Below are 26,818 nucleotides of genomic sequence, written 5' to 3' on the forward strand. Positions count from 1 at the left end.
GCAGAGGTGGCACCAGGGAGGCCTGTCACAAGGAAGGCACGTGTGCAAGAACAGCCACTTGGTCTCTACCTTGCCACTCATCCCGTTCAGAGCCTCACACCAAAATTACTCATTCCTTACTCCCTTTTCTTATTTGTTCTCTTGGTTACTCGTTTTTGGTAACTGGAATTCCCCATGAAATGAAAACGAATGCCACAGAGGCAAGCAACAGATCCAAGTTTTAGGAGAGATGCAACTTAGAAGACAGCTTAAGGTTACAATTCAGAAATGAATACTTTAACCTTTTCACAGCAAAAACCAACTTCATAGCTGCATGAACTATGTGCTGTTTAGAAAAGACAACAATAAGCCACAGGAAGAGTTCACTGAATCCTGGAGCTGATGGCTTTACTGTTCCAAAAGCAGCAAGAACACTTGGGTTTTCAGATCCCAGAGGCAATTCTCCTAGGGTCCAACAAGGGACCACTAAACAACTACCACCCAGGGGAGACTATACCACAGACCAGTGGGCAATTCTCCCTGTGAGTTAAGGGTACCAATGTCATGACTAAAGCATTGTCACAGGATCTAGACACTTGAGGAATATGATAACTCACAGGCAGAAACTTGATGCATTATCAACTAGATAAAATATTAACCTAGACATATTCTACAGAGATTGCCTTTAGATGCAATAACACCATATTGCATAGAACTCAGTGTGGGTTCTAGCACAAGAGATGTGCGCATCCCTGCTTAAAGGTGGGCTATAGCTTCTGAGGGCAAGGAAAACGATGACATTGTAAGTTAAGTAACAATCAACTAAACAAGAAATAAAAACAAAAGGAAAAGGAGACAGCAACCAGATGACAGTTATGCTTAGAGAGCACCTTTAAAGGTACAGAACCAAGCACAGCACTTAGGAGAAAAGATAAGGGGCTCAGCAGGGGTTCAGGAACGAGTACCAAAATGGACTAGGATGAAAGGGAGGTAAGAGTCAAGGAGATCCAAGGTGATTTCTCTATGTGCACTCTCAACCTTGACTTGGTGCCAGTTCGAGTTTTACTAACATATGGCATAATAGTCACGTGGCTGCTCCAAATACACTGCTTGACTCTGCACAAAGAGGCTGGGAAGACCAAAGAAGCATCGTTTAGGATAATCAGTGCTGATAGAAGGTGGCCAAGGACATAATTTCTTGAGAATTTGAACGAATTGAAAAAGTAAAATGAAAATTAAGAACATGTTTTAGAACGGAGACATCTATTTGCCTTTATTTGTGATGACATGGAACTGTCAGTCAATACCTGATTAGTTAGAGGTAGAAAGATGCTCATTTTGATTGTCTTTGGGAACACCAAGTTTTCTTCATGTATGCGTAAACAAGAAACACTGTTCATATGAATTCAAACTGTGTTCCTCAATCTGTCATTGCAAGCCAATGAGCTATGCTTCCCCGCTGTACTTTCACTGCTGTTTTCTGCTTCATGATGGTTGTTTCTTGTTACATTTTACACAAAATAAAAACATGAATGTAATCTGTTAAAAATATTTCTCTTGTAGAAATGCACCTTTTCGAACAGCAAGATTTTACTAAACATTTTTTAGCAAATTTCAATAGGATTAATCATTTAATATCACAGTTTTTTAATGTCCATGAAAATAATAACTTATGGCTTAAAATGGATTCTAGGCTGACAGAAAAAATGCAACAGACATAAAATCTGAGAGGAGAAATGAGGTGCAGGTAGCCAGGAGTTCTCAGTGCTTTAATACTTCATTTTCAAAAGTAAACACAGGACTAATCGTCAGTTCAATTCCAGTGAATAAAAACCTAAAACTGCATGAGTGAGTCAGTGCTGAAGTCCAACATGACCCTTCAACCAACGGTGTTACCAAACGGGAAAGCCCACTCTAGAAAGCTAACCACAATGCCACATTCTGACCAAACTGAAGTGGTTCTCTTACATGGTGGCACTGGAGTCTGTCTCTTTGTAAAGGTTTACCCTAATACCCAAGGGTAGGATTACATAGAAATAGAATTATACAAGGCTTGACGCAATTGAATATAGGGGATTAAGCATTTTCAATGTCTGGGTTACAATTCCTGTCATAACACAAGTCCTGCTGCATAACTTACAATGGCCTGAAACCTTTTTTAGCAACCAAATTATATATTTAAAGATAATTCCTATATGTTACATTAACTGTAGACACAGCATCAATTTTAGCCTTTTATTAACCTAGAAAAGTACAGCTTTCCCCAGAAAAACCCCGTGATCATGTTTCAGTCAGCTGTCCTGGACTACTTCCATAATCAGCACCAACAATCTGTTGTCCCTTAACTCCAGAGTGAACTGGTTAATGAACAGGAAGCAGGGGAGCAGAAATCCAATCAGGGAGAGGCGAACTCCCAGCAATCACTGCATTTTCACATTTTTACTTGTAAAACATCCCATTTAGGTGAGACATTAGAGAGGTTACCAACTGTCAAACTGGCCCAAAGCTCCTTTGTCCAACCGGACCTTAACCTCTTCTAAAACACCAATGGCATTCAAACTGAGCTACAAAGAGTTCGGCCATTGTTAAGTGAAAAGAGACATAATATGCCTATAGGAGGTGTAAAGATTGGCCTCTAAGTATCTGCTCGACAATATTCAGGTGTAACACTCCTGTGAACACTGAGACATACTTTTTCCATGGCAGGACATGTCAGTTTCCATTAGTTCCTAATCTGCTAGTAGCAGGTTAGGTCACTAGACCTGCTGAACAGCCTACCTGGTCACTTTGAAGAGAGCTGGGACTGTCAGCTGAACAAAAGAGCATGGATACCACCATGACATTGGCCCAAATAGTACGAGACCCATGTTTACATCCCTGAAATAAGAACAGCCACTTTCTCCACATTGCTCCACAGTAAAGCAGCAATGCCCCATGGAGGGCTCTGTACATCTCCAACGCTCCTTAGCTATAGAAATCCATTCAAAAGCTTAGAAATCACAGATTGACTCCATGTACCCGTGATCCTTTGTAAATCCTAAAGTGGAGAAATATTCTTAGCTTTGACCAAAAATTCTATTGGAATGAACTAAAGACATCTTTTAAAGTAATTTTAAGTATATTCTTCTTATTATATTTCTACATAGATTATTCAATATTCTTTGTGGACATAATTTAATCAACAATATATCATAATGTCAACACTACATGGTCCAGAATCAGATTCTGGCTACAGAGGAAGCTTAATTATTAAGCAATGCCTTTCTAAAAAGCTTCTGTATTTCTGATTGGTACGGAAAGAAAAAGCATCTCTCGTTGACATAACACTGAGGTTCAGCTTGGGCCCCTTCTGTGTTGAACATAATTAACGCTTCAGGAGAAAATGGTGAAACACAGTCCATAAGTTACAGTCGTCTTCAGGAAAAGTCTATGGGCAGCTCTGGTGTGACAATCGTGTATCGCGGATCTAGTCTGGGGATGAAATTGTGAAATTCTCTAGATGCACCAGTACCAAACACATCCAGGGCTTTGCGGTTCATGAGCGCAAACCTGTGAAAGAGAACACAGTTTGGAAACTATTAGAGACATCCATGAGGTTACGTCCTCTGACTCAGTTTTTAAGGACTGGAAAGACAGGTTGGCAAGGCAAAACCCCTGAAACTCAGTGGCAGTTTCAAACATTGCATGGGCACCTCAATGCCTAAGAATTAGTATTCAGGATTTTATTTAAAAAGATGACCCCAGGGTCACAAGCCACAGTCCTCAGTTATCATTTCAAACACATCTAGAACTCTTTACATTAGATGGTTCTGAACACAAAATTTGACTAACTAGTATTTTTCTGATGAAAAAAAAATCACAGAATACTAAGTAAACAAACAACAATTTAACATTTACCAATGAGGCAAGGATGTTAAGTGCAACTGTTCTCTTAATAACTGCAACCTTAATGTCTCCTGGTGAAAACAGAACAATCCAAACATGCAAATATTTAATGAGTAAGAAGCAAACAGCGGACAGTTTCTCCAGTTTCTAATAAAACAGAGTAAACATATACTCTCATGGGTGCACAAGATGATGTAGTAGGTAAAGGTGCTGGCTGCCAAGTCTGACAGCATGACTTCCATCCCTAGAACCCGTATGGTGACAAAAGAGAACTAACTGACTACCACAAGCTGTCCTATAACCTCCATGGCACACACACAGACACAAACACACTACATAAGATGTAACCCTTAAAAAAGATACAGCCTTATGCTAACCATTATCCAAGCCCAGAGATAGAGCAATGTTAAGAACAGTTTTAGTTGATGCACAAGATGGGCTGATTAGGTTCCCTTCTCATTCACAATCATAGCATTTCTGGAGAAGATAGTAGAATGAAATTAATTCTGAATCACTGGCCAGAATTGATATACTAAAATCCATAAATATGACTTTTAGTTCTTTACCAAGGTAAGGTCCCTTCCAAATTATTCACTGGTAAAACTCCTGTATGTACAAAAACATCAATGACAAAAAGGTGAAACTACAATAACATGAAAGCTACATTCTGTCAGAACTAAGAGCAAGAATTCTAGAGTCACACTGCTGGTTTAGAGCCTAGCTCTTTCATGGGCAAGCTGCCTAGCCTCTGTGTGATTCTCAGTCTCTTCATGTTTCTGTATGGGAACAACAATTTGTCCATTTCAAGGATGAAATGTGTATGTACTTACCACATGTACCTTAAACCTCATCTGGGAAAGGGCAGGCACTATATAAGCATTTGCCATGTGAGCAAGTAGTAATAATGATGGCACTGTTAATAGCTGTGATTTAGTGTCCACTAACTACTGAGCACTACTACAAACCTTCTGAACAACTGTGTACGTGCTACAGTATGACAGAGCTTGTTCCTCAAAGGTTGACATACAGAAAACATGGTCCCTCTGAGGTAGTGGAAGCTTTATGAAATGAAGCATAATGTAAAGTAAGTCACAGAGAACTTGATGCCCACAAAAGGGTTAATGCTGATTAAGGCCTAATTACAGAGGTATGGGTCCTGTAGGCCTGGATCAGTTCCCACATGAGCAGCCTGCTCCAAAGCATAGCCATGGTGTATGCTTGGCCCTTTCCCATTCTGTTTCTCTGCCACACTGTGATGCAGCCTGTGGATCTTTACCATAACACCAGTGATGTGCTGCTTGTACCTTCAGCTATAAGAACCATGAGTCCAATGAACCTTTTTAACATATACATTTACCCAGTGTCAGGTAATCTCTCATAGCAACACAGAACAGACTACAACATATAGATTACTAGTTTATTGAAGAACAAAAGAAAATGAAGATTGTGAGAAACACATGTCCCACAGTAAAAGAGGTAAAGGTACCAGAGCTGAAGTCCAACTCAATCAGCCTATTTTCTTTCTATTAAGTAAAACTCTCTCCAAAAGAACTCAATTACGATTAAAGGGGTGGGGGAAGGGAGGAGGAAAGATTCAGGAACAGCAGACAAAAGGAAAAACAACACTATATGAGGCAACAGAAAATGGGAATTTCCCCAAAATTCAAATCAGTTGATTCTGATGAGATGATCATTTAAATAGATATACTCGTGTGTGTGTGTGTGTGTGTGTGTGTGTGTGTGTGTGTGTGTGCGTGTGGTGTGTGTGTGTGTGTGTGTGTGTGTGTGTGTGTGTGTGTGTGTGTGCTGGAGTCTGTACCCAGGCTTTGTACATACTATTAGACAACTCTACCACTGAGCTACATTCCCAGCTTGAACTTGTTTATTATTTTAAATAAAAAAAAGAGTTTAAAGATTCAGAGATAGACAAGATTAAATTTTGATTATCTAATTACTGACAAACTAGCAGTTAGCAAGTGAGCATACTAACCTAGAATATTTAAAATATCCAAACTATTATAAGAAAAAAATAGTTAAATATTTAATTTTCATTCAAAGGAAATCTGATGTGTTTCTTATAAAGTTGGTCCAATTTGATGTTCATACAAATTAACTAACCACTGAAAGAATATTCCCTCAGGGGACAAAGACATTTATAATTTCTTTATACAAGTTATTCATTTTTTTTATAAGCATTGAAAATATTTTGGTCACTTACTTGCCCTTGGTGAGCCGTAAAAGGAACTTCCAGTAAGATGGTCGCAAGTTCTGAACTTCCATAACGGCCTAAGAGCATTCAATTTGAGATTTATTTCAGTAAATACAAATCCTGACGTCTCAGACAATAAAGTAGTTCTTATCTCTATATGTGTTGCATTTTAACAACACATGATGACAATAACAAAAACATGCTTTTATGTTTAAGTCATTATAAGAATCTTTGTTAATATGCTTTCAAATAGATGTGTTGCTTTTGAGATGATAATTAGTGAACTGCCATCTTTATCAGGAAGCAAGAGTGTGGGCACTCTTAGATAGCAGATAATCTGATGTTACTGGGCTTCAATCTGACAGCATCCCTGTGGGGGAGAGCAAGAACAAGACTGCGCCGCCGCGCCCCACCCCCCACCTCCCACCCCCGCAAATTCTACAATGGCCTTTAACACAACCACAGCAAGAATGATGACCAAAACATGGAGATCAAGCTAGCTTATCCTTCTCATTCCTGAGGAATGTCAGGGAGTGTCCAGGAAGGCACCTGAGAGTGTATTCACACTTAAGGCAGCTTTTTCTCCAGGAAGAATAATTACATTGCTGTGTTCTATCTACAGTACAGGGCTATGAATTCACCCATCCATGTATTCTACTTAGACATAAATATTGGTTTGTTCTTCAAGCAGGGCCTGGCCATTCACATGCCCGGGGCTTTGAGACATGCAAGCTCTTCTGCTGAGAAAACAAACCAACAAGAAGGAAACATGACAAACAGGGGTGTTCCTGGGCTTCCATTTCCCCACAGGCTTAATGAAAAGCAGAAATAGAAACTTCTGTTGTCATCTCAAAGCTATACTTACCGCATGGAAGCAAATTGCTGTAGAGATGGAATAGATGATAGTATCTGCTTGAGGAAAATAGGGAACCTTTCCGGCTTCGATGCCCTTAAAATACATGGTCTGCAAATCAAGCATAATGCAAGAGTTTAGATCTTGTTTAAAATTAAGCAGCAGTAAGAGAGAACTGAGTAGTGAGTTCCCAAATGCCTTTTCTGCTTTTCTGAGTCCTTCTCTTTCCTCTGAGAGCTCACATCTACACATCTTCCACAACAGTGTTCCAAGGCAGCCTTTTCTGTCCTTCGTTCCTCCACTCCTAATCCTAGCTTTGAGCAGCACTGATCTTGCGTGTGAAACTGAACAGACTTTCTTTCTGTTGCATTAGTGTCATTTACTCTTGGATGCTTCTGTAAATGCCCACATGCCCTTTTCTCTATTAGACTTATTCATTCCTTCACTCACTAAAGAGTTAATGGTGCGAACTCTATGGTGGGCAGAGTGTTAGGAGCCAGGGATTTATTTATAGAGAAACAAAATATAAGCCTCGCAGATACAATTTCTGCACTCTGGTGGTAACTATGAGAGAGGCATAACTACATGTGATATATACATATATGTAAATTATGTATTATTCGGCTTTCCCAGGGACCAAAGGAAATATGACCAAAAAGAATATTTAAAAAGATTTGTAATGTTTCTCAAGCTATCACATTTTTCTTTAACTTAAAACTGTCATACATTAATCAATTCATGATACAATAAAATTAGTTACTAGGAAAATAAATTTTAAAAATCAAAATTGAACCAAATTTTCACTATGAGATTCAAAAGGCAAAACACTGGTGTCTCGAGTTGCTATCAAAGTCCCCTGGTGCTCTGCTCTCAGTCACTACACTAGCTTGTCACAGGACAGCGTAAATCAGTATGCTGAGTGCCAGTAAACAGCGCTGCCTTCTGCCATGTGTAAGACCAACAGCCAAATTAGAGGGAAATGCAGGAGTAACAAGTAGGCATGAAAATGAACATGAACACACAAGCACGCATATGCGCACGCGCGCGCGCGCACACACATATGGTGGGGGAGGGAGGAGAGTCAGAGAAAACACAAATTGGCTACACATTCAGAACAGGGGAAATTCACAGTCACAGGTTTTCTGGTACACAGAAAGCTAAAAACTAAAAAGGAAGTGGAAAGGAAGCCAACAGAGACACTGGAGTTCCAAGAAGATGGAGGGTTCAAGAGGGTGTGGGTAGTCCACAAAGAAAGACAACAAGGCAGTTATTAGCACATGGTTTCCACTAACCCCTCATCTTCTTGTGGTCTTCAGCAGCTATCAGATTTGCTATGTAAATTTACCTTGTTAAAATTTAATCCCAACTGCCTGGGCATTAAAAAAATAAGACACACAACTGCTACCATACTCAAAGAGAAAAAGCAAGAGAAGAGACAACCAGATAAATACACTGTATGTGAACTAATTAAACATATATATTGAGAAAGAAATATATAGGAAGGAATATGTGTCAGCAATTGGAATATAGAAAAACTGTAGGGTACGTAAGAAGTTACAACTTAAATAACATGATGAGCAATCACATATTAGTCATTATTTCCAAAATCACATGAAAGGCTATTTATTATAAGGCAGATATACTCATGCTGAAGAAAGTATAATACATATGTGAATAGCATCATAGAGATGTTAAGTGGCAGTTCTCTCAATCTACTGCATACTTGTGCCCCTAAATACTACTCTAAACATAACTACTGAACCACATTCTGAATCAGTGAAGGGCATGAGCCTTACTGCATGCATCCTATGCTTGCCAGCTCTTATTGCAGTAACAGGAACACAAAACACATTTTATTCATAGGTTCCAGAAAAATTTACACATGCTAAAATTTGGATCTATAATGTCCCTCAAAGGTCCAAATGTTAAAAGATTGCCCCCACAGTGTTGCTGCTGGGAGGAGGTGGAATCATTGAACAGTGGGGCTCCATATGGAGACCTCTGGTCACTGGAGGTGTTCTCTGGAAGAGGACACAGGATTCTTCCCCTTCCTCCCCTTTCAGCTCATTCTCAGCTGCGATGCAAAGAGCTGGGCTCCACCTGCTCCCCACATGATGTGCGGCCTACTACAGCCAAAGCAGCAGCTGGTTAACAGTCTGAAACCTACAGACTGTGAGCCGGAATGACCTTTCTCTCAGGTCATCTACCTCACATGTTTGCTACAGTGATGGAAAGCTGACAATGCAGTGGAATTTTCTGTCAGTTCACTACACGGTAGTACAGCATTTTAACAGAAAGTAACTTCAGCCATGGAAACATGGTCACCAGTACACCACTTTAATTCATTTCACAAAGCATGTCAAAAGCTTAACGCTTTTAATTTTCAGTAAAATGTCCTCATCAGCACTTTCCACAGGTCAGCTTGTTTTGCTAGAATCATCTAGAAACTGATGAAACAACAACAGAGGGATATCACTCAGTACTAGTTTCGTCCTATGTCAAAGGATGTATTTGCTACTTACAGGCTGTATTTTATTTCTTACTCTTCCTTTCCATTAGCAACACTGGCCAACTCTGCTCCTAAGCACATGGAATATGTACACTTCTCTCCCTTTTACTGTTACCAGCCTGCAACAAGCCCCCAAGGTCCTGCAAGGTGTAATGATCTTCCAATTGCTCATGCCTTCTTCTAAAACACTCTCTACAGAATAGCCACTTTTTTTTTCTTAAAATGTGAAATAATTCAAGCCATTACATTCATCTAACACCATTTAGGAGCTTCCATTCTGTTATTTATTCATTCATTCATTCATTTAAAGATTTATTTATTTATTTAAAGATTTGTTTATTTATTATATATACAATGTTCTGCCTACATGTATGCCTGCAGGCCAAAAGAGGGCATCAGATCTCACTATAGATAGTTGTGAGCCACCATGTGGTTGCTGGGAATTGAACTCAGGACCTCTGGAAGAGTAATCAGTGCTCTTAACCTCTGAGCCATCTCTCCAGCCCCCCCTGTAATTTTTATTATTATTATTATTATTATTATTATTATTATTATTATTATTATTACAGTCTCATGTAGCTCATGCTGGCTTCAAACTCGCTATATAGCTAAGGATGACTTTGAACTTTTGACCTCCCACCTCCACCTCCTATTGCTGGGTACAGGCTTGTGCCCCCACACCATTCTGTAACTTAATGAACTAGAGTGATGAGCATTGACAGCTGCTCAAATGTGAGCCTGAAGTCTACTGAGGAGCCTAAGCAAAAGACAACCAGACACTTCTGTGGTTCTGAACATGATACAATAGGAGAATCGCACATTATGGCAATAGGAAATATTTCTGCCAATTTTCTGCCAATATTTCAGGACAAATAAAGCTTAAATGTAAGCTTTTGGAACTAGCTAACAGTTTACAGGAAAGACAGGAGTGAAACATCAAAGGAGATCAGAGAGGAGGGAGGAGAGGGAAAGAACACCTAAGGAAGAGGAGGAGGAAAAGGGGGTAACTACATTCATTAAAAAAGCTTCTGCATGGCCCCCACAGAGGACTGCACAAATACACCAGATGCTCAGGAAGATGGAGACCACTCAGTCATATGACACAATGACAAAACTAATAGGCTTTTTAGGTGCACAACACGGTATTGTGGCCATACTTTGGCAGTACTACTGATTTTCTTTTAAAAGGTATTTACCCGGAGTTTGTGCAGGTGAAAAGACACAGTACAGTATCTGGGGTGGCAGAGCACAGATGACAAGACACTGTCTAGATGTTGGTAAGCACGGATGTGCACGGTGGGTTCTGAGGACTGGTTACACTATGCTTTCACAATGTGTGTTACACTTGAAAATATCACAGACACACAAGGGAAAACAAACATAATGGAGAACTGACTGTCAATACTTGGCTGGAACCAGAGTTTGCTTGGTAGCAGTTCATTCTTGCAACTGAAGCAGTTGCAGGCAGCGACAAAAGCTTTGTATCCTTGGGAACTACTCATGCATAAAAAAAAGTCTGTGCTTACCTCCACCAGTTTAGAAGCTAAGTACATGGAAATTGTTGTGCTCTTATAAAACATCATTGATACACCTGCCAAAAACCCTGAAACAACAAGGAAAACCTGGTCAGATTGTAAATTATTTCTTTGTGGTTAAGTCATCAGAAATGTTAATTCACTTCAATAAGAAGAAAGAAGCTTTTAGCACTGCCTGTAGCTGGACAAAACACAGGGACAGTAACAAGTCCAATGGCATGACAATGGAGTGGTTTAAATGAAAAACAATGATCTTTAGAGTTGAGAACAAACAGTGTCTAACAAGAAGCCCTATCTAAAAGAGCTATAGTGGCTTCACTAAATACTACTTTAAAAAATAAATTAAAAAACTATTGCCATCATTTCTTTCTTCAAGGGGAATACTCTCCAATCTATTTCCCTAACAGCTCAGACTAGTTTCAGTATGGTCACTACACCACTGTCCACTGTCCACCTTCACTGTACAAGTGGGAAACTAAGGGGCTGGGGCTGGGATCCCAGAGACTCAGCTAACTTAAGTAATACATACATTACAACCTAGAAAATGGTCTTTCATTTTTATTTTTATAAAATAATTGAGTGCCTTTAACAATTTAAGTATGTCATTTTCCAGTGGTAAAAAACAGATTTTAAAGTACCCTACCTGGAGTTCATGCTAACAACTTTTATAACTGTCTTTGTGTCCTTTTACGACACATCCTCAAAGATTTCTGGCAATGATGACAACTCACGTTATTACCCTGCCAACTCAAATACCAGAGAGCAAGTGTGCCTTGACCCATTTAACTTCACACACTAGTGGCCATCTTCAGAAGGATGTAGTTACAATGCAGGAAGAAACAGAAACTGAATGTCTTTGGAGGGTTTCACTTCACCCCACCACCAACTGCTACAACAATGGACATTCTTCTGATTGCTGACTTACCAGCCACAATAGCATGCAGCTCATCATCCAGGTTCCTGATCCAGCGGAGGAAACAACTCGTCCCCTGCATTCAGGAGAAAGCACAATGGTCTTGGTTACGTTAGTTCTGAGAGGGGAAATTGCATGAGAACAAAACTGCACTGAGTGATTCTCTCAACAACCGGATCCTGTGTGAAACAAGCTGGACCCCTGACCGGGAAGTGCCCTTACAGACCCGCATACACTGACTAAGATCATGTGTCACACTGTTGCAATGCTTTTCAAAAGCCAGCCCATGAAAGTGCCTCCGTAAATACTGGACCCGGAGGAAAGAGTCATTTCCATCTTAACAAAGCGAAGGAACTGGATAAATTAATTACACATCTGTTAAGCCAGTTTGCTGGACCACAGGCTCTGGTTCTCAGCAGTGGCAATGAGACAGAAAATTCACCTGCAGCAGACACAGACTGCGAGAACGATCATTCCACAGCCAGAAAGAAGGTGACACTAGACAAAAGCTCAGATCTATAAAAAGATGAAGAGTGCTGAAAAAAAACGAGAAAAAGGGTAAATTTAGAAGACATGTTTCCCTTATCTTCAGTCAGCCAAAGCAAGATTCAACAAATTATGGGCCTTTTAGCTAAAAATGGCCTGCCATGTGGCTTTCTATGGCTTGGGAGGTAACCCTGGCTTTTGTTTGTTTCTTTGTTTGGTTTCTGTTTTTACATCAGGCCTGGCTCTGTTGCCAGGGTTGTCTAGAACTTCTGGGTTCAATCAGTCTTTCTGCTTCTGCCTCCAGAGTAGCTGCAACTGAGACAGGTGCTATTCTGCCAGCTTTTAAGATGTTGCTGTTGTTTTTTTTTAATAGTTTTACATGGATAAAATTATAAGAATATTTTATGATGTAAAAAGTCTATGAAATTCTAACTATGATATGGTAAGTTTTATTGGAACACAACATGCTCATTTGTGGACACCTTGCCTGTGATTGCTTTCTTATTACACAAACAGAGCTGAGTGGCTGTGATAAAGATCACATGGTCCAAAGTCGAAAATATTTACTCTCTGGCTTTTTAAAGAACAAACTGACTGTAAAATTAAAATATTAACAACGTACTGTGGAGTTTGGGCATTTTAAAGATAAATGCACAGCACAAGGGCTAGAAAGTGATTCAATGTACAGTGTAATATTTTCACACTGTACATGAAGTGACAGTACTAGCTAATTTTGACCCAATAAATCAAAAACAAATATTCTAAACACTAAGGAGAACAGTGTTACAAAGATAAGAATTAATGGTAAGTCAGCAGGAATAATATGAAGCCAATAAAAATATACAGCCCAAAATAAGAGGGGGATCACAAGGAAAAAAATGGAACACAAAACAATAATAAGTAAGTAATAGAGCCCTTAGCTGGACCATACTATATATAGCTGAAATGTAAATAGTCTAGATACCCTAATTAAATCACAGAAATTATCAAATTTGGTTTTAAGTGGAGGTTTGGTGGCTCACACACATAATCCCAGAACTTGGAAGACCAAAGCAGAGGGGTATTGGTGGGAGTTCAAGTCCAGCTTGAGCTACAGAGTAAGTAAGATCTTATCTCAATGGGGGAAGGAACCAATTATATATAGTCTGAAAGAAACCCAACTTTTAAAATGAAGATCCAAAGGTAAAATTCATAGATTAGAAACATGCTCATAAGTCAACATAAATCAACAATCTATCTCTTAGAATCAGGATTTAAAATTTAGATAGTGATATATTTCAGTGTTATGAGTAACACACTGGCGGCCTCTACTAAACAGAAGGCCATTAATCAACACTGCAACATCCCACATCAAGGATGATCTCTACACACATGTTGCTGTGGGCTTGTTGACACATGGCACACACACAGAGGGGCAGAAGAATGAAGTGATGAGGACTCCCTGCTTTAGGTGGCATGACAGGAAGTGTGAGTGGACAAAAGAGGAACCCACTGCTCATTTACAATGTTACGACACTGCTCATGTGTTACAACAGAAGACCACTAGAGCTTTGGCCAAGTCCTGCCCCTGCCAGAAAGGTCAGAAGTACTCTAAAATGAGTAACCACACAGCAAATGTTGAAAATGATTTAAATGTTTAAAATTATTTTTTTAAAATTACAGAATATTATTACATTTTAGTTAGGAAATAAACATTTTCTTAGAATGTCTATGTATTGAAAACTAAAGAAAATAAATCTCTGAAATATATATATATATATATATATATATATATATATATATATATATATATATAAATACAACATGGGTATAAAGTCAAGCATATTAAGTAACATTCTAAACAAGCTTCTCCAACCTGAGTTCATAATATATTGTTTATCTTGGTGATGCTAAGATATTTATGAATACTCCAGAAAGCACCACCAAATAAAACCACAGCTGAATTAAGACATACCTTATTCTAACAATAGCCATGCCATTTATTTCTCTTTAAAAGTGATTTACTCATTACTTTTACTTTATGTCTGTGACTTTTTCCTACATGTACATATGTATGTATATATGTATGTATGTATGTGTGTGCATGTATATTTCATGTGTGCCTGGTGCCCATGAAGGCCAGAAGAGGGCACAAGATCTCCTGGAAATGGAGTTACAGATGGTTGAGTGGGCCCCAAATGGGTGCTAGGAATCCAACCTTGGTCCTCTGGAAGAGCAGCCAGGCTCCTAACTGCTGAGCCATCTCTCCAGCTCCGTTCTTTATCTCCCATTTTTCTTTCTTTTTTGATAAGCTTACCTTATATATACTAACAAAGGATCCAAGAAAAGCCCCCAGCTGGAAGTTTTCTTTGTTGTAGAAGAGTGAGAGTAGCCGGGACGGTTCTGTGAACAGATGCCTGAAGGCAGAGGGGATCCGGAGACAGCACTGGATCAGGTAACCCACGCTGAACATTCTGATGAAGCCCTAGAGAAAATTCCACCTCTTCACATTTGGTTGACAATAACCACAATGAGTTTCAGAAATACAAGCATAGAAATCTCCCCCCAGAAATGTGAACAGAACCAACTTCCTTGGGAAATTTTAATAGGAAACTGTCTGATCAGTGTAAACATGGATTTGTTTTTAAATTGAAGATAATTTCATTATTTGTTTGTGGCTGATACCATATTTTTTAAATAACCCAGTTAAAGCAATCTCCTAGGAGATGGGAACTCTATCTAGGTCTTTATTCCTATAATGTACATGAAGCTAAAACAAGGGTTGGTTGCTTTGCAGAACTAAACTGACCTTGAAGACACTAGATACTGTCTTCCCACTGCCTTGTCCAACCCCATGGCAACCTTGGCTTGCCTGCTAAATTCCAAAAGGTCAGGCTTATATTTTCCAGCTTACAATTTTCTTTTCTAGGAAAAGAAAAAACTGAATTGCTATGAGAAAGTATTGATTGACTTTCCTAAAGCCTAGTCAAAACCCAGAGGGGAAACAGGCCAGTCACTTGTGATTTCCCATGAGTCTACCTTACGTGAACTGCCCAGTATTTGTTCAATAATGAAACAGCACTATTTTGTTTGTTTGTTTTTCGAGACAGGTTTCTCTGTGTAGCTTTGCGCCTTTCCTGGAACTCGCTTTGGAGACCAGGCTGGCCTCGAACTCACAGAGATCCGCCTGCCTCTGCCTTCCCAGTGCTGGGATTAAAGGCGTGCGCCACCACCACCACCACCACCCCCGCATGAACAGCACTTTTATCTCCATAACATTATGTTAATGACAAACAGGCTAATTTTCTCACTCAGTTTTCAAAAGATAAAATAAAAACATTTTTGAAAACCAATCCTTTACACCTTCATGTAGTCAGACCATATTTTCTGGTTGTTCATTATATACCAGAATTACATAAGATGTGGGGACGTGGCTGTCTCTTATATACCAGAATCACACAGATGTGGGGACGTGGCTGTCTCTTATATACCAGAATCACACAGATGTGGGGACGTGGCTGTCTCTTATATTCCAGAATCACACAGATGTGGGGACGTGGCAGCCAGTGCTGGCCTTGTGGAGCATTACAATCTCACATGGAAAAAGAAAATAAATGAATACACTAATAAAATTACAAATTACGGGAAATAATAGGCCACTAGAGTAACATCTCTTAGACTGGATAATAAAGAAAGGCTACTGAGGATGTGACATTTAAGTAGACACAGAAGAGAAGATGCCATCATGAAAACCTATCACACAGTTTCAACAGAAAGCACAGAGCCTGCAAGGAGGTGGGCAGAAGAGAGCTCCTATGAAGACAGTTGAGAGCAGAGCAGAGCAGAGCAGAGCGAGCTGAGCAAAATATAATTAATGTGAGTATTTACTAAGTGTGGTAGCCTAACATGTGAATAACCAAGGCACCGCCATAGATGAGATACACCTTGTAAGAAACTTCAGTATTTTAGCCTTTAATCTCAGCACTCAGGAAGCAGAGGCAGAGGCAGCCTAGTGTACATAGTGAGCTGAAAGCCAGCCTAGTGTACATAGTGAGTACCAGGACAGCCAGGGCTACATAGAAAGCCACGCTCGAAAACAAGCAAAGAGACTTCCAAGTATTTTCAAGGTGTAAACTCCTCTCCCACATGTCTCCAAATAGTTTTATATTCATGGATGTAACATTCATTTCATAAACTGTTAAGTCCTTAGCACTGGAATGTGTTTCAAAGAATCACTAGGTTTTTGACTGCTTGGAAAGTCACTCTTTTTTTTTTTTTCCAGAAAATGTTCAATATCACCTCCCACACCCTGCCTGAATTCTCCCCTTGAATACACTTACTATGTTGTTGGAAAGAATTCTCCTTCTTCACTAGCCAGTAGATTGTGATTTATTTGTTGTTGCCACTTAGAAAGTGAGGCAGGAAATCTAATGTGGACAACACTCAAGGAAAACACTTTCTACTGTGTTAGTCCCAGACACAACTCTGGGGGTTCTGAGATGAGTGTGGACTTGGGCAATTGTCACCATCAACACTGAGCCTTGGCATTCCACTTAGGACCACTGATGTGGGACAGTACCTAAGTTCTACACAACCATTCAGAGGTCCCTGCCATCTGAGGTTTGTATAACTTGACTCTGATCAACTGAGCCAAAAATCCAGACTTTGTAAGAATTAACAGTGACCTTTGAAAAGCATCAGAATTGTGAGCACCATTCAAACTGCAAGACTTGCCACAGATGGTGCCACCTGTCCCAGATATTCTTTCCAGGGCTGGTGATGAGAGAGGAGACAGGAGGCAGGAAGTGAGGTTTTGCACTACTAGCCAAGTACCCTAGAGAATAGGGAATTTGTGTGAGTGGCCATGGTTAACTCCCTTAATGCTGAGCTATATAGGCAGACTCTATTCAGCAAGATAATACCAGAAAAATAATTTAAGTCAAATACAAATAAAATGACAGCAGAATTAATGTGAACTTTTCTATTTACTTAGAAATTACTACAGAAAAGTTACTTAGGTATAAAGCTTCCACTGTTAGTAAACAGCAGGTAGACACCTGTATAGACTCACTTTAATGCAGTAGGATATGCAATTATCTTCATAATGCTTGCAGCACCTGTGCCTTGGTCCATGCTTGCATCTGAAATCAGACCAGAAAAACGACACTAATTATAGTGAAAGTATGTGTGCACATGTATGTATCACGTAGTGTGCCTGTGCATGCATGTGTCTACACTGTACATGAATGTGTTGCAAATCTATTTAAAAATTTCTTACCAATAAAGGAGAAGAATATCACTTTCCCCCTAAATGGTTACAGCTTTTTTTTTATGACATACAGAAGCAAAGTTAAGAGACTTCATTTTTATTTTATCACTAATACCTCAACAAAACATGTGATTATAGTTAAAATACCCAACTGTGGAACAGAAAGATGATACTGGCAATTATTTGTGACTGAATGAGAAAAATATGTATATGTCTATATTCACCACCAAATTTTGGGAGCTTTAATTCTCTTGTTACAGAGTATGATGATTATAAATCATCCGTGAAGTCAGTATTTGAACAAAATCATAATGAAACTGTGTTCCGGTGTAGGAATTTATACTTAATTATATTTGAGAGGAAACATCTGGAAAAGAAACCTGATAAAGTGTCAGAATTCAAAATTCAGTTATTAAAATAAATATGGAAATAGGAATCATGTGGGAACTCAGAGGTTATTTGTGATTTAAGTATAAACCACTTATAGTCTGGTGTTCCATATAAACATTTCTGCCAGGACTACTGTTCTTGTGGGACACTGACTCTATGACCCCTCATTCACCCTCAGCATAAAAATTTAAGTTGACTAATAGGCGTCTCGATCGCTCTCATTTTCTTTGAAGGGCTCAAGTTCCAAAGTCAGCAGTCTCTATAACTTCTTCCAGGCAGTTTCTGCTGTGAGAGCATATAAACTCTTCCCTGGGTATAACTAGCTTGTAGAGCAACGTTCTGGCTCTGCACCTCTCCGACCCATGTGCTAACTCGTTAGCAAGGTCTTTCAGAAGCCCACTTCTGCACTGCAGCTGGATTATACAGGCAGCCTCTCCTTGCCAAAAGCGATGGCATGTTCATTCTGACATAAGCCCTGATGTCATGGGAATGATATGCCGTATCTGGCCATGTGGAAGTGCTGAGTGACTAAAGCTGGAAGCCTGAACAGAGGTGAACCAGAGAAGTCTGTCTTGTGCAAACCATCACTCTTCATACTTTTAAGTGTCCTCTTCAAAGACAGGTCAGGTTTTGCTACCAGGACTACTTTGCCAGCAAAGTTAAGTGCCAAAATCAGCAATACTGTCATGTGATCTTTCCTTGGTCACTTAGAATGGCTACCAGTGTCATAGAATGCTATTCTCATACTTTTAGCTTTGCTTTTTATTTAATTCTATAATTAGTTCCACCTGAGTGGATTGACCGTATCTGCTCGGGCAGGGCCTATCATGACCAGATCAGCGCTGACCCCAGGATCCGTGCGCCCTCATCCGCTCACCATGTTCCCCTCTGATTCCTGCTGCAGTGACTTCTGTGACCAGATCGGCGCTGACCCCAGGAGCCGTACACCCTCATCCATTCGACCCTCTCAGTTATTTCCGTTAAAGGGAAGCTTCTCTTTTCTTCACTCAGGCAACCCAAACTTATTTTCATTTGCTTAGTGAGTTCACTGGCACACCTGTTCCTGCCCTCTACACCTCCTTTCTCTGCTCCTATCTTATCTGTGCAGTGTAGGCTAATATGAAGACAAAAATACTGAATTCAGCAAAAATGTATCCATGCCTATACAGTCCAACAGGCAATTCTGCACATGCCATTTCATTTACTGTCAACCCCAGGTAATAGACAAGGATTTTGTGAAGAATGGTGTTTTAATCACTTGTCCAAAGTCACAGAGCTGGTAGAGGCAAATTAGGAATCAAAGGCAGGCTTTCTGATTCCTTCCTACAAATGATCCCATTTCTCTCGATGTTACCTACTCATTCTGTTCTAAAATATCACTGCCATGACCGTTTAATTGGCTGATACCATAATTTTAAACCATTAAATTTACTTTATTAAATGTCTATGCTAAAATTAAAATGAATGTTCAAATTTATAGATTTCTTTTTCTGTATAACATACACATAAATGTTTCAGCCCAGAGCCCTAAATATTCTCACTGCTAGGAAATATCCTTTACTTAAGGTCTGCTCCTTACTCCTGTATCATCTTGATTCTCTCAGCGAAGAGTCTCTCTTTTCCACAGTCTGACAGCCATGGAGCACAAGCTATGTGTTGACTCCTTCATTCCCAAGCCTCTTTAACTCTGCCCAGGATGAACAGAAGAGGGTTTCAATTCCATGAAACTCTATATTAAAGGCATGTGATAACATGCCATCCCATGGGAAAGAATGAGGAACATCCCCTTGCCATCATGTGCATTTAATAAACTCCAGGTATAGTTTTTGCTGGGAACAAAAGAGCAACACCATTACCTGCAGAGGGAAAACATGTCTTAGCATCTACAGAGACCACCCAAGACGGGGGCTGAGTGTGGAGCCCTGGCCAGAGCACTCACATGGAATCCACAAGCGTCCGAACCAGAGCGATGAGATTCATTCCTCTTGGCTTCCCCCTGTGCGTTTCCCTCTTCTGTTCCACTTTCGAATATGCTGTCTCTGGTGAGTAAGAATGCGTGGGAATCTCTTCCTTCCCTACGATAAACCTGGAGGAGAGAGCATGGGTCAGTCATTTTCACCTCTCTTTGTTCAGTAGGAAAAAAACTGTTTCAATAAAAACACAGTTTAGAGAGTTTTTTAGTTAAAACATTATTTTCACAACTTACATAAAGTAATATTATACTCTAAAAAAAGATTTAAAAAACCTGAATTTACTTGATATGTTTATATTTTTTAATCAAATTGATTAACTACAACATACTATAGGACTTCTATGAGGCACTTGGGACATTCTTTAAGGTATTACATGCTTTAAGTTTTTTGAGAGAAGCAGGCCAGTTTGGATCCACAGGTCAATCACAATTAGTTTCTCATTCAGAGTAAAACTAAGTTTATGCCTGATGGCTATTAGGTCCAAACGGCCCCTAACCCCAACTGAATTCTGACCAGATAAACACAGAGATTGCTAGAGGATGAACAGAAGCTTACACTGGGCGTTCCTCGGCTACTTGGGAAGCAGTGAGTTTCTGTCAGAGCCACTGCTTCCCGCGTTTCCCCGGCACTCCAGTGGGGCAGCGAGTTCCCTATTAGCACTTATCTATAACACACAGCAAAGGTCCTGGCTCTTCCGGCCAAGGAACTTCCCCCACTCTATTCTAAACTTCCAGGCTGTTTCAGCTTACAGATTCCCTCCCAGACATCTACCTGCTCCCTTTAAAACCAGCAAGGCTCCCCCACCTTCCCATCCTACCCTCTGCACCCCAGGAGACAGCCATAGCAGCTTTGGATTTCTCCAAATAAATCTTTCCTTCCACCCATGGAGTGATCAAGTTGGTGGTTTCCCTGCACTCTTGCTTACATCTCTATCTTTACTGATAAGCGGTGGCATTAGGAAAAGTCCTTTGCACAGGAAAGGGCTGTAGGTCTCCAGGAAACAGTGCTAACTAAGCTGGGTAGCGACAGCAGCAGCAGCAACAGCAGCACAGGCCTTTAATACCAGGAGGCAGAGGCAGGCAGACAGCCAGGGCTACACAGAGAACCCCTGTCTCAGAAAAAAACAACAACAGCAACAAAAAACAGTGGTAATTAAAGAATAAAACCAGAAATACTGACCTACCCTCATATCCTTATTATTGTTATTTATTCCAATCTACTTATTTTTCTTTGGAAAGACCAAACACATAGAGGAGACAACCATCTGTCAAACCAATGCAACTGAAAATGTTCCTACCATTAGCTACCACTGGAGAAGTGAGCTTTCTCAGAAGTTCCACACTGTTGTGAACCCCACTGTAAGAGTCACTGCTGTTACAAAGAATACCTGAACTTTACTTAGGAACCCCCCACCTTCTGAACTTTCAGAAAGTCTATCCATACCTAAAATACCAATTCAACAGAGGATCAATACTACTCCAATAACATTTTGAGACTGAGACCTGTGACAAACAGAATATGAAAACTTCCTGTTGCCTGAGGATCAAGATGTAGGACGCTCAGCTACTTCTCTAGCACCATGTCTGCCTGTATGCTGCCATGTCCCACCATGATGATAATGGACTGAACCTCTGAACTGTAAGTGAGCCCCCTCAATTAAATGTGGTTTTTTATAAGAGTTGCTGTGTTTATGGTGTCTCTTCACAGCACTAGAAACCCTAACTAAAACAACATGACGGCTAGTGCCAACAAAAATTTTATAAATGGTATATCATTTGAACCCATACCAACAGTACAGTTACTACACTTCCCACGAGTTAGCATGAGTGACCACCCTGTGCACAGAAGTCACACTCTCAGTCACCACTGACACAGAGCTGTCTGTCTAGAGTCTGATGTCTCAATCACTGAGCTACGCCCCTTTCAACACCTGCACTGGCTCATCGCCCATGGCCCTTCTCCCTTGCCTCTAGCTATTCCAGTGACTTCAGTTCGTATCTGCACAGACAGATGATTTCTCCATAAAATTTCTGGAGGAAGTTTCCTAAAGTGCAGATCTGAACAGAGAACTTCACCAGCTTATGACCTACTGAGTTAAATGCAAACTCCAAGTTTAACATGTGACCAGACTGTTGTTAACTTCAGTGGGCTGAGAGATTGGTCCCCTGCAGGTAAGCCAAACCCTGAAACACTCACACGGTGGATTCAAGTTTTGTTTTGTTTTATTTTTTACATCCCACACCACTTTCCCATCATGCCCTCCAATCTGTGGGTTCGTGCCAACCTCCTACGCACACTTAGCTTTCAGGTTGTAATAGATGGAAAAAAACATCTATTAATCCTCACTTTCTTCCATTCAACACATATTTTTCTCTTGAATCATTCCATTATGCTGCAAGTCCCAGTATTTATCTTGTCTTCCTACCTCTAGCTCTCTATCATCCAATGTCCCAAATACTTCTGCTGGACTCACCTTTCAAAGTCATGGTTAACTGCCTGCCTAAAACCTTTAAGTATCTCTCTATTACCCATTTATCAAATCCCAATCAGTCTCTCCCCTACCCTGAACCGTAAGTCTTTGACACTCTGACCCCACCAGCGAAAACTACCTTTATATTCCCCAACAGACACTTTTATTCACCTCTATGAACAGTGCTCTTCTTCACCCTTTGTTATCTAAAGCTATGCCTCAAATGTGCATCCTCTGAAAGACGGAGAGCCAGCAATCTGAACGCTCACTGTGTGTGAGCCCTGCACTAAAACACCCCATGTGCAAGTTCCTCTGACCCTCAGAATACCCTCCTAGCATTGAGGCACACCCTAACTTTTCTGTCTAATACTCATAGTGAATGCCATACTACCAAACTTCACTAGGCAAGCACTCTATGGACACTGAAAAATAAAATAGGTAGTGCTTAATGACACAAACTGGGAAAATGTGGGGTTTGGATTTAGTATGTACAGTGAGATGTAAGTGAACGGTTCCATTTGACACATGACAAACAAATTTCACATAGTGTTGAAAAAAGTTAATTGCCTACTTTATGAAAATGCTTTGAGCTATAAAATACAATAATGGTGATAACTAATGTCTACACAGTATATACAATAGGCCAATTACTATGCTAAGAGATGAGGTAAAAAGCAAACACTCTAGGAACACTTAAGATCTACTGTGCTTGACAATCCGTAAGTCCTACCCATAACTCAGTCTAAGAAATTACTCAATAAACTATCCACAAAGGCAAAGAAATACTATTGTGACTTTTAAAACTGTTGCCAGATTAAAAATTAAGTTAATAAAATTTTATTGAAATTACATACACTCATATTTTTAAAAAGTTAACTTGTACCTTCTTTCAACATAAAAACAGAATGTTACTTACCTAAGTGCAGAAAACGTAAAGCCTTTCAAACCATCTTTGCACCTAAAACAAAAATTTACAGTCATAAATGACATGGTTAGGAACATAAAGTAGTATATTAATGGCATTATCTCCCTAGAAATGGTTTACAACGTAGAATCTTCTGGTAGCGACATAAGCAATGAGACTGCAGTGAGCCACCTTACTAAAGCCCCCCTGTGGCACAGGCACATAGCTGGGCTCAAGCCTCAGAGCCAAGGTTGAAGACGATCTTCTAAGGGCTCCATCTGGATCTAAAAGGAGAGTAAAACACTCTTCATTCTACCCGGTCCCTGGGGGCTGGTTTCCTGGGAAGGAAAATAGCACATCCACTCCCTGAGTATCCTAGGAATGTCAATTCAAGGTCCTGACTTCTCTCTCATTAATGGGTGCAGTGCAACAAGGAGCAGAGTGGAGCTGGCACAGAAAGTCTTCAAGTTCATTTCAACATCCCACAGAACCTCTGGGGAAGGCCGAGAAGAACAGGTAACATGGGGCAGCAATCGAGTGAGACGGGGAGGAAGAGAAGAATCCAAACAGTAGTTCTTGAATATTTCTCATCACTGCTCAGTCTGTACCCTTCATTCATGTTCTGTTTGATAATGACGCAGCTCTGTAGGTAGGCTTTCATGCATTTTGTACTTGCATGGGGGTTTAAGACCTGCAGCAACCTTACTTCCTGGAGGCCACAGACTAACATACTAACAAGACGCAGAATTCCAGGTGTGGGGTAGTGGCACAGTGGTAATCTGACTTAAAAATCAAGCATTTCCCTTCCCATCCTCCTCCTATTGTGTTGTCTTTAACTGGGAAGGATACAAGCTATGTTGTAATTAAGATTAACAATAAGGACTTAAAACAGACTTAAAGACATTTGTAACATTCAATGTTCATGCAAAAATGATTATAGCCACAAAGAACCTTTCGTATATTCAGTCATAAAGGGATTTTGGATATTTATTATCAAAATCTCTTGGGAAAAAAAGGAAATACACAAAATAATAGACTACCTTAAAATTTATATTTTACTGGATGTGACCTAGACTCTTAGAAAATATTTAAGCCATTTGAAGATGTTTTAAAACATTTAAGCATTTATTTCAGTTAAGCAGCAAGATGGACTTAGTGGTCATGTTAACAGTAGGAAATGTAACCATAACATTTAAGTAATAATATACTACATAAATATATACACAGAGTGGGCATGGGGGCAAAATAACTTATAAATTAAACTAAAAATATGTTTGGGCAAATTACATTATTAAACTTCTTAAACTTACCTTTTTCCATCAGGAGGAAGTATAATTTTAAACCCCTAATCTAGATCGGTGGAGTCGGGAGGGAGTGGGCAAGGGGCCCCCTCACCGACTAGGGAAAAGAAAGCAGTGGATCCATTAAAAGATGATGTACATCTGGGAACAAATTTTGGCTTCGGGACGTTATTGTTAAAAGATAGCAGTTCGTCTTTGTGAGGTGTTGAACAGTTAAAAGATTCTGACCACTCGGTCTAGTCAGCGAAGCATATTTGTGACCCTGCACAGTACAATTTAATTGCAGACCGAACGTCACAAAGTAGCTTTCAAGCATAATAGGGGAGTCCACAAATGAATTTGCAATTTCATTATGATGGTCGTCTGGCTCTCCAGTGGAACCCTGTGGGAAGCACTTCATATTGATAAAGCCTTAACATGTGTTCAAAGGGGACTAGTCTTTCTTCCATTCATGTGTATAAAGTTTGTGAAGGTAATTGAGGGTCAAGAGAACAATAAAGTAAGAAGAATCTTTAAAATGTGGTCCCACATTTTGACATTGAGTGTATTGTGGAGGTATTAACCTAACTATGAAACATTACTGAAATCTATGTTAAATGTGAAAGGCATGATATAAAGATTTCAACAAAGCAGACCCCGTTAGAAGGTTCTTCCCTTCTATGGCCTGGGTGATTACAATGCAGATCAAACCAAGTCTCCATTCAGTATTTATTCATACATATTGGGTATTTACTGAGTATAGGAACTGCCGAAGGTTCCAGTATGTAGCCGTGGACACAAGAACATCACATTCTCATCTGACACCCACACTGGGGGAGAAATTCAGCAACAATACAAGGCACAGAATAATTGCTGTGGTAAAAACCCAGCAAGGCTGGGAAAGGAGGAGCTGGTGAAGAACCAGGCCTTCTTTTTGTCCAGAATGGTTCAAGTAGAGTCTCTTTAAGAAGGCAAAGGATGATAGTCTGATCGGAAACTTTTCAGGAACCAGGGGAGGGCATTTCAGCCTGAAGCAGCAAGTGCAGATCAAGGCTGAGTCCACAGAGCAGTGAGGACAGACCACTGTGGTTCCTAGACTTGGAGCAGAATAGGGGAGTGGTATCATGGCAGGAATACAGTCATGGAGACCATGCAAGGGTGCCTTGGGGTGATCTCAGCAGAGGAAGATCTGTCCTAATTCATATGGGAATTATTTTGGCCACTGAGTGGAAAGCAGATGATATGAGAGCAGAGTTAGAAGCATGGGAAGGTGACCACGGATGGAAGAGAAAAGAAGAAGAATGTGAATGTATGTCAGAAGTGAGCTGCCAAAATTTCTTCATAGTTTGAATGTGGAGGTAAACAAGAAACAGAATTCACCACTTACTGACAGATCTTTAGTCGAAGCAAAGAGAACACAATGCCATTTACTAACGTGAGAACCTGTATAGGATTCAGGGAGAAAATGAAATCTGTTTTGGATATTTTAAGAGGGAGATATGTCTGAGCTGAACGAACAGAGTGTGAAGGATGCACCAGCTGGCTATACAAGTCTGGGAGTCCTGGAAGACGACTGATTCATTTTTATGTAGTATGGAAATCCAGGAGACAGGATACAACCATAAAGAAGGAAACAGATATATATGAAGAAATGTCAAGTGAGTGTGTGTGTGTGTGTGTGTGTGTGTAATGCCAAAACTTTTATAAAAAAAAATCACATCTATTTCTTCATATCACCATCTACAATAGAGTCTCACTTTATTTTCAAGTGCCCCCAAATATAACACATTCAACTTATGTACACCTAGACTTGCCATTCAGTCTGTGCAGATGATACAAACTAACTATAATTCAACTCATGTTCTACGTTTGCAAGCCTCTGTGCTAATGTAAGATGTAATGAGAAAAAGCCAGTAAATACAAAGGAGAAAGGGGTTTCCATCTCTTGCACAAAAGCCTCAGTCAATATGCTGCTCTGATCAAAGGCGCGAGGTGGAACTGCACGCCACATCCTGGGAAGCACTTAAGTTACTAAAATAGCATTCTTGATCAAATGTCCAAATGTTGAGTTAGATGTACAAATAACAGTAAAAAACAATTCTGCACAGAATGTTTTTTCTCTCCCATGCTCACTTGATTCCTATGAAATTACTTCCCTGAGATTTTGTGATTTTTCATTACAAC

At 39.9% G+C, this 26,818-nt stretch overlaps 1 protein-coding gene across 6 annotated transcripts in view; it reads right to left on the bottom strand.

The window, feature by feature from the left end:
* Positions 1 to 1,721: 1,721 nt before the first annotated feature.
* Positions 1,722 to 26,818, bottom strand: part of Tmem135 (transmembrane protein 135) — a 202,108-nt gene continuing 177,011 nt past the window's right edge. For all 6 annotated transcript variants that reach the window (XM_006988755.4, XM_016007198.3, XM_042279073.2 and 3 more), the window contains 9 exons: positions 23,367 to 23,408; positions 19,947 to 20,093; positions 17,420 to 17,489; positions 14,666 to 14,833; positions 11,896 to 11,959; positions 10,962 to 11,038; positions 6,939 to 7,037; positions 6,083 to 6,150; positions 1,722 to 3,528 (listed from right to left, as the gene is read on the bottom strand). In XM_006988755.4, coding sequence (XP_006988817.1) covers positions 3,396 to 3,528; positions 6,083 to 6,150; positions 6,939 to 7,037; positions 10,962 to 11,038; positions 11,896 to 11,959; positions 14,666 to 14,833; positions 17,420 to 17,489; positions 19,947 to 20,093; positions 23,367 to 23,408 — 868 coding nt within the window. In that variant the 3' untranslated portion in view covers positions 1,722 to 3,395. The remainder of the gene's footprint in view (positions 3,529 to 6,082; positions 6,151 to 6,938; positions 7,038 to 10,961; positions 11,039 to 11,895; positions 11,960 to 14,665; positions 14,834 to 17,419; positions 17,490 to 19,946; positions 20,094 to 23,366; positions 23,409 to 26,818) is intronic.

The sequence above is a fragment of the Peromyscus maniculatus genome, chromosome 1, assembly GCF_049852395.1.
Source record: "Peromyscus maniculatus bairdii isolate BWxNUB_F1_BW_parent chromosome 1, HU_Pman_BW_mat_3.1, whole genome shotgun sequence".
Classification (NCBI taxonomy): Eukaryota; Metazoa; Chordata; class Mammalia; order Rodentia; family Cricetidae; genus Peromyscus; species Peromyscus maniculatus.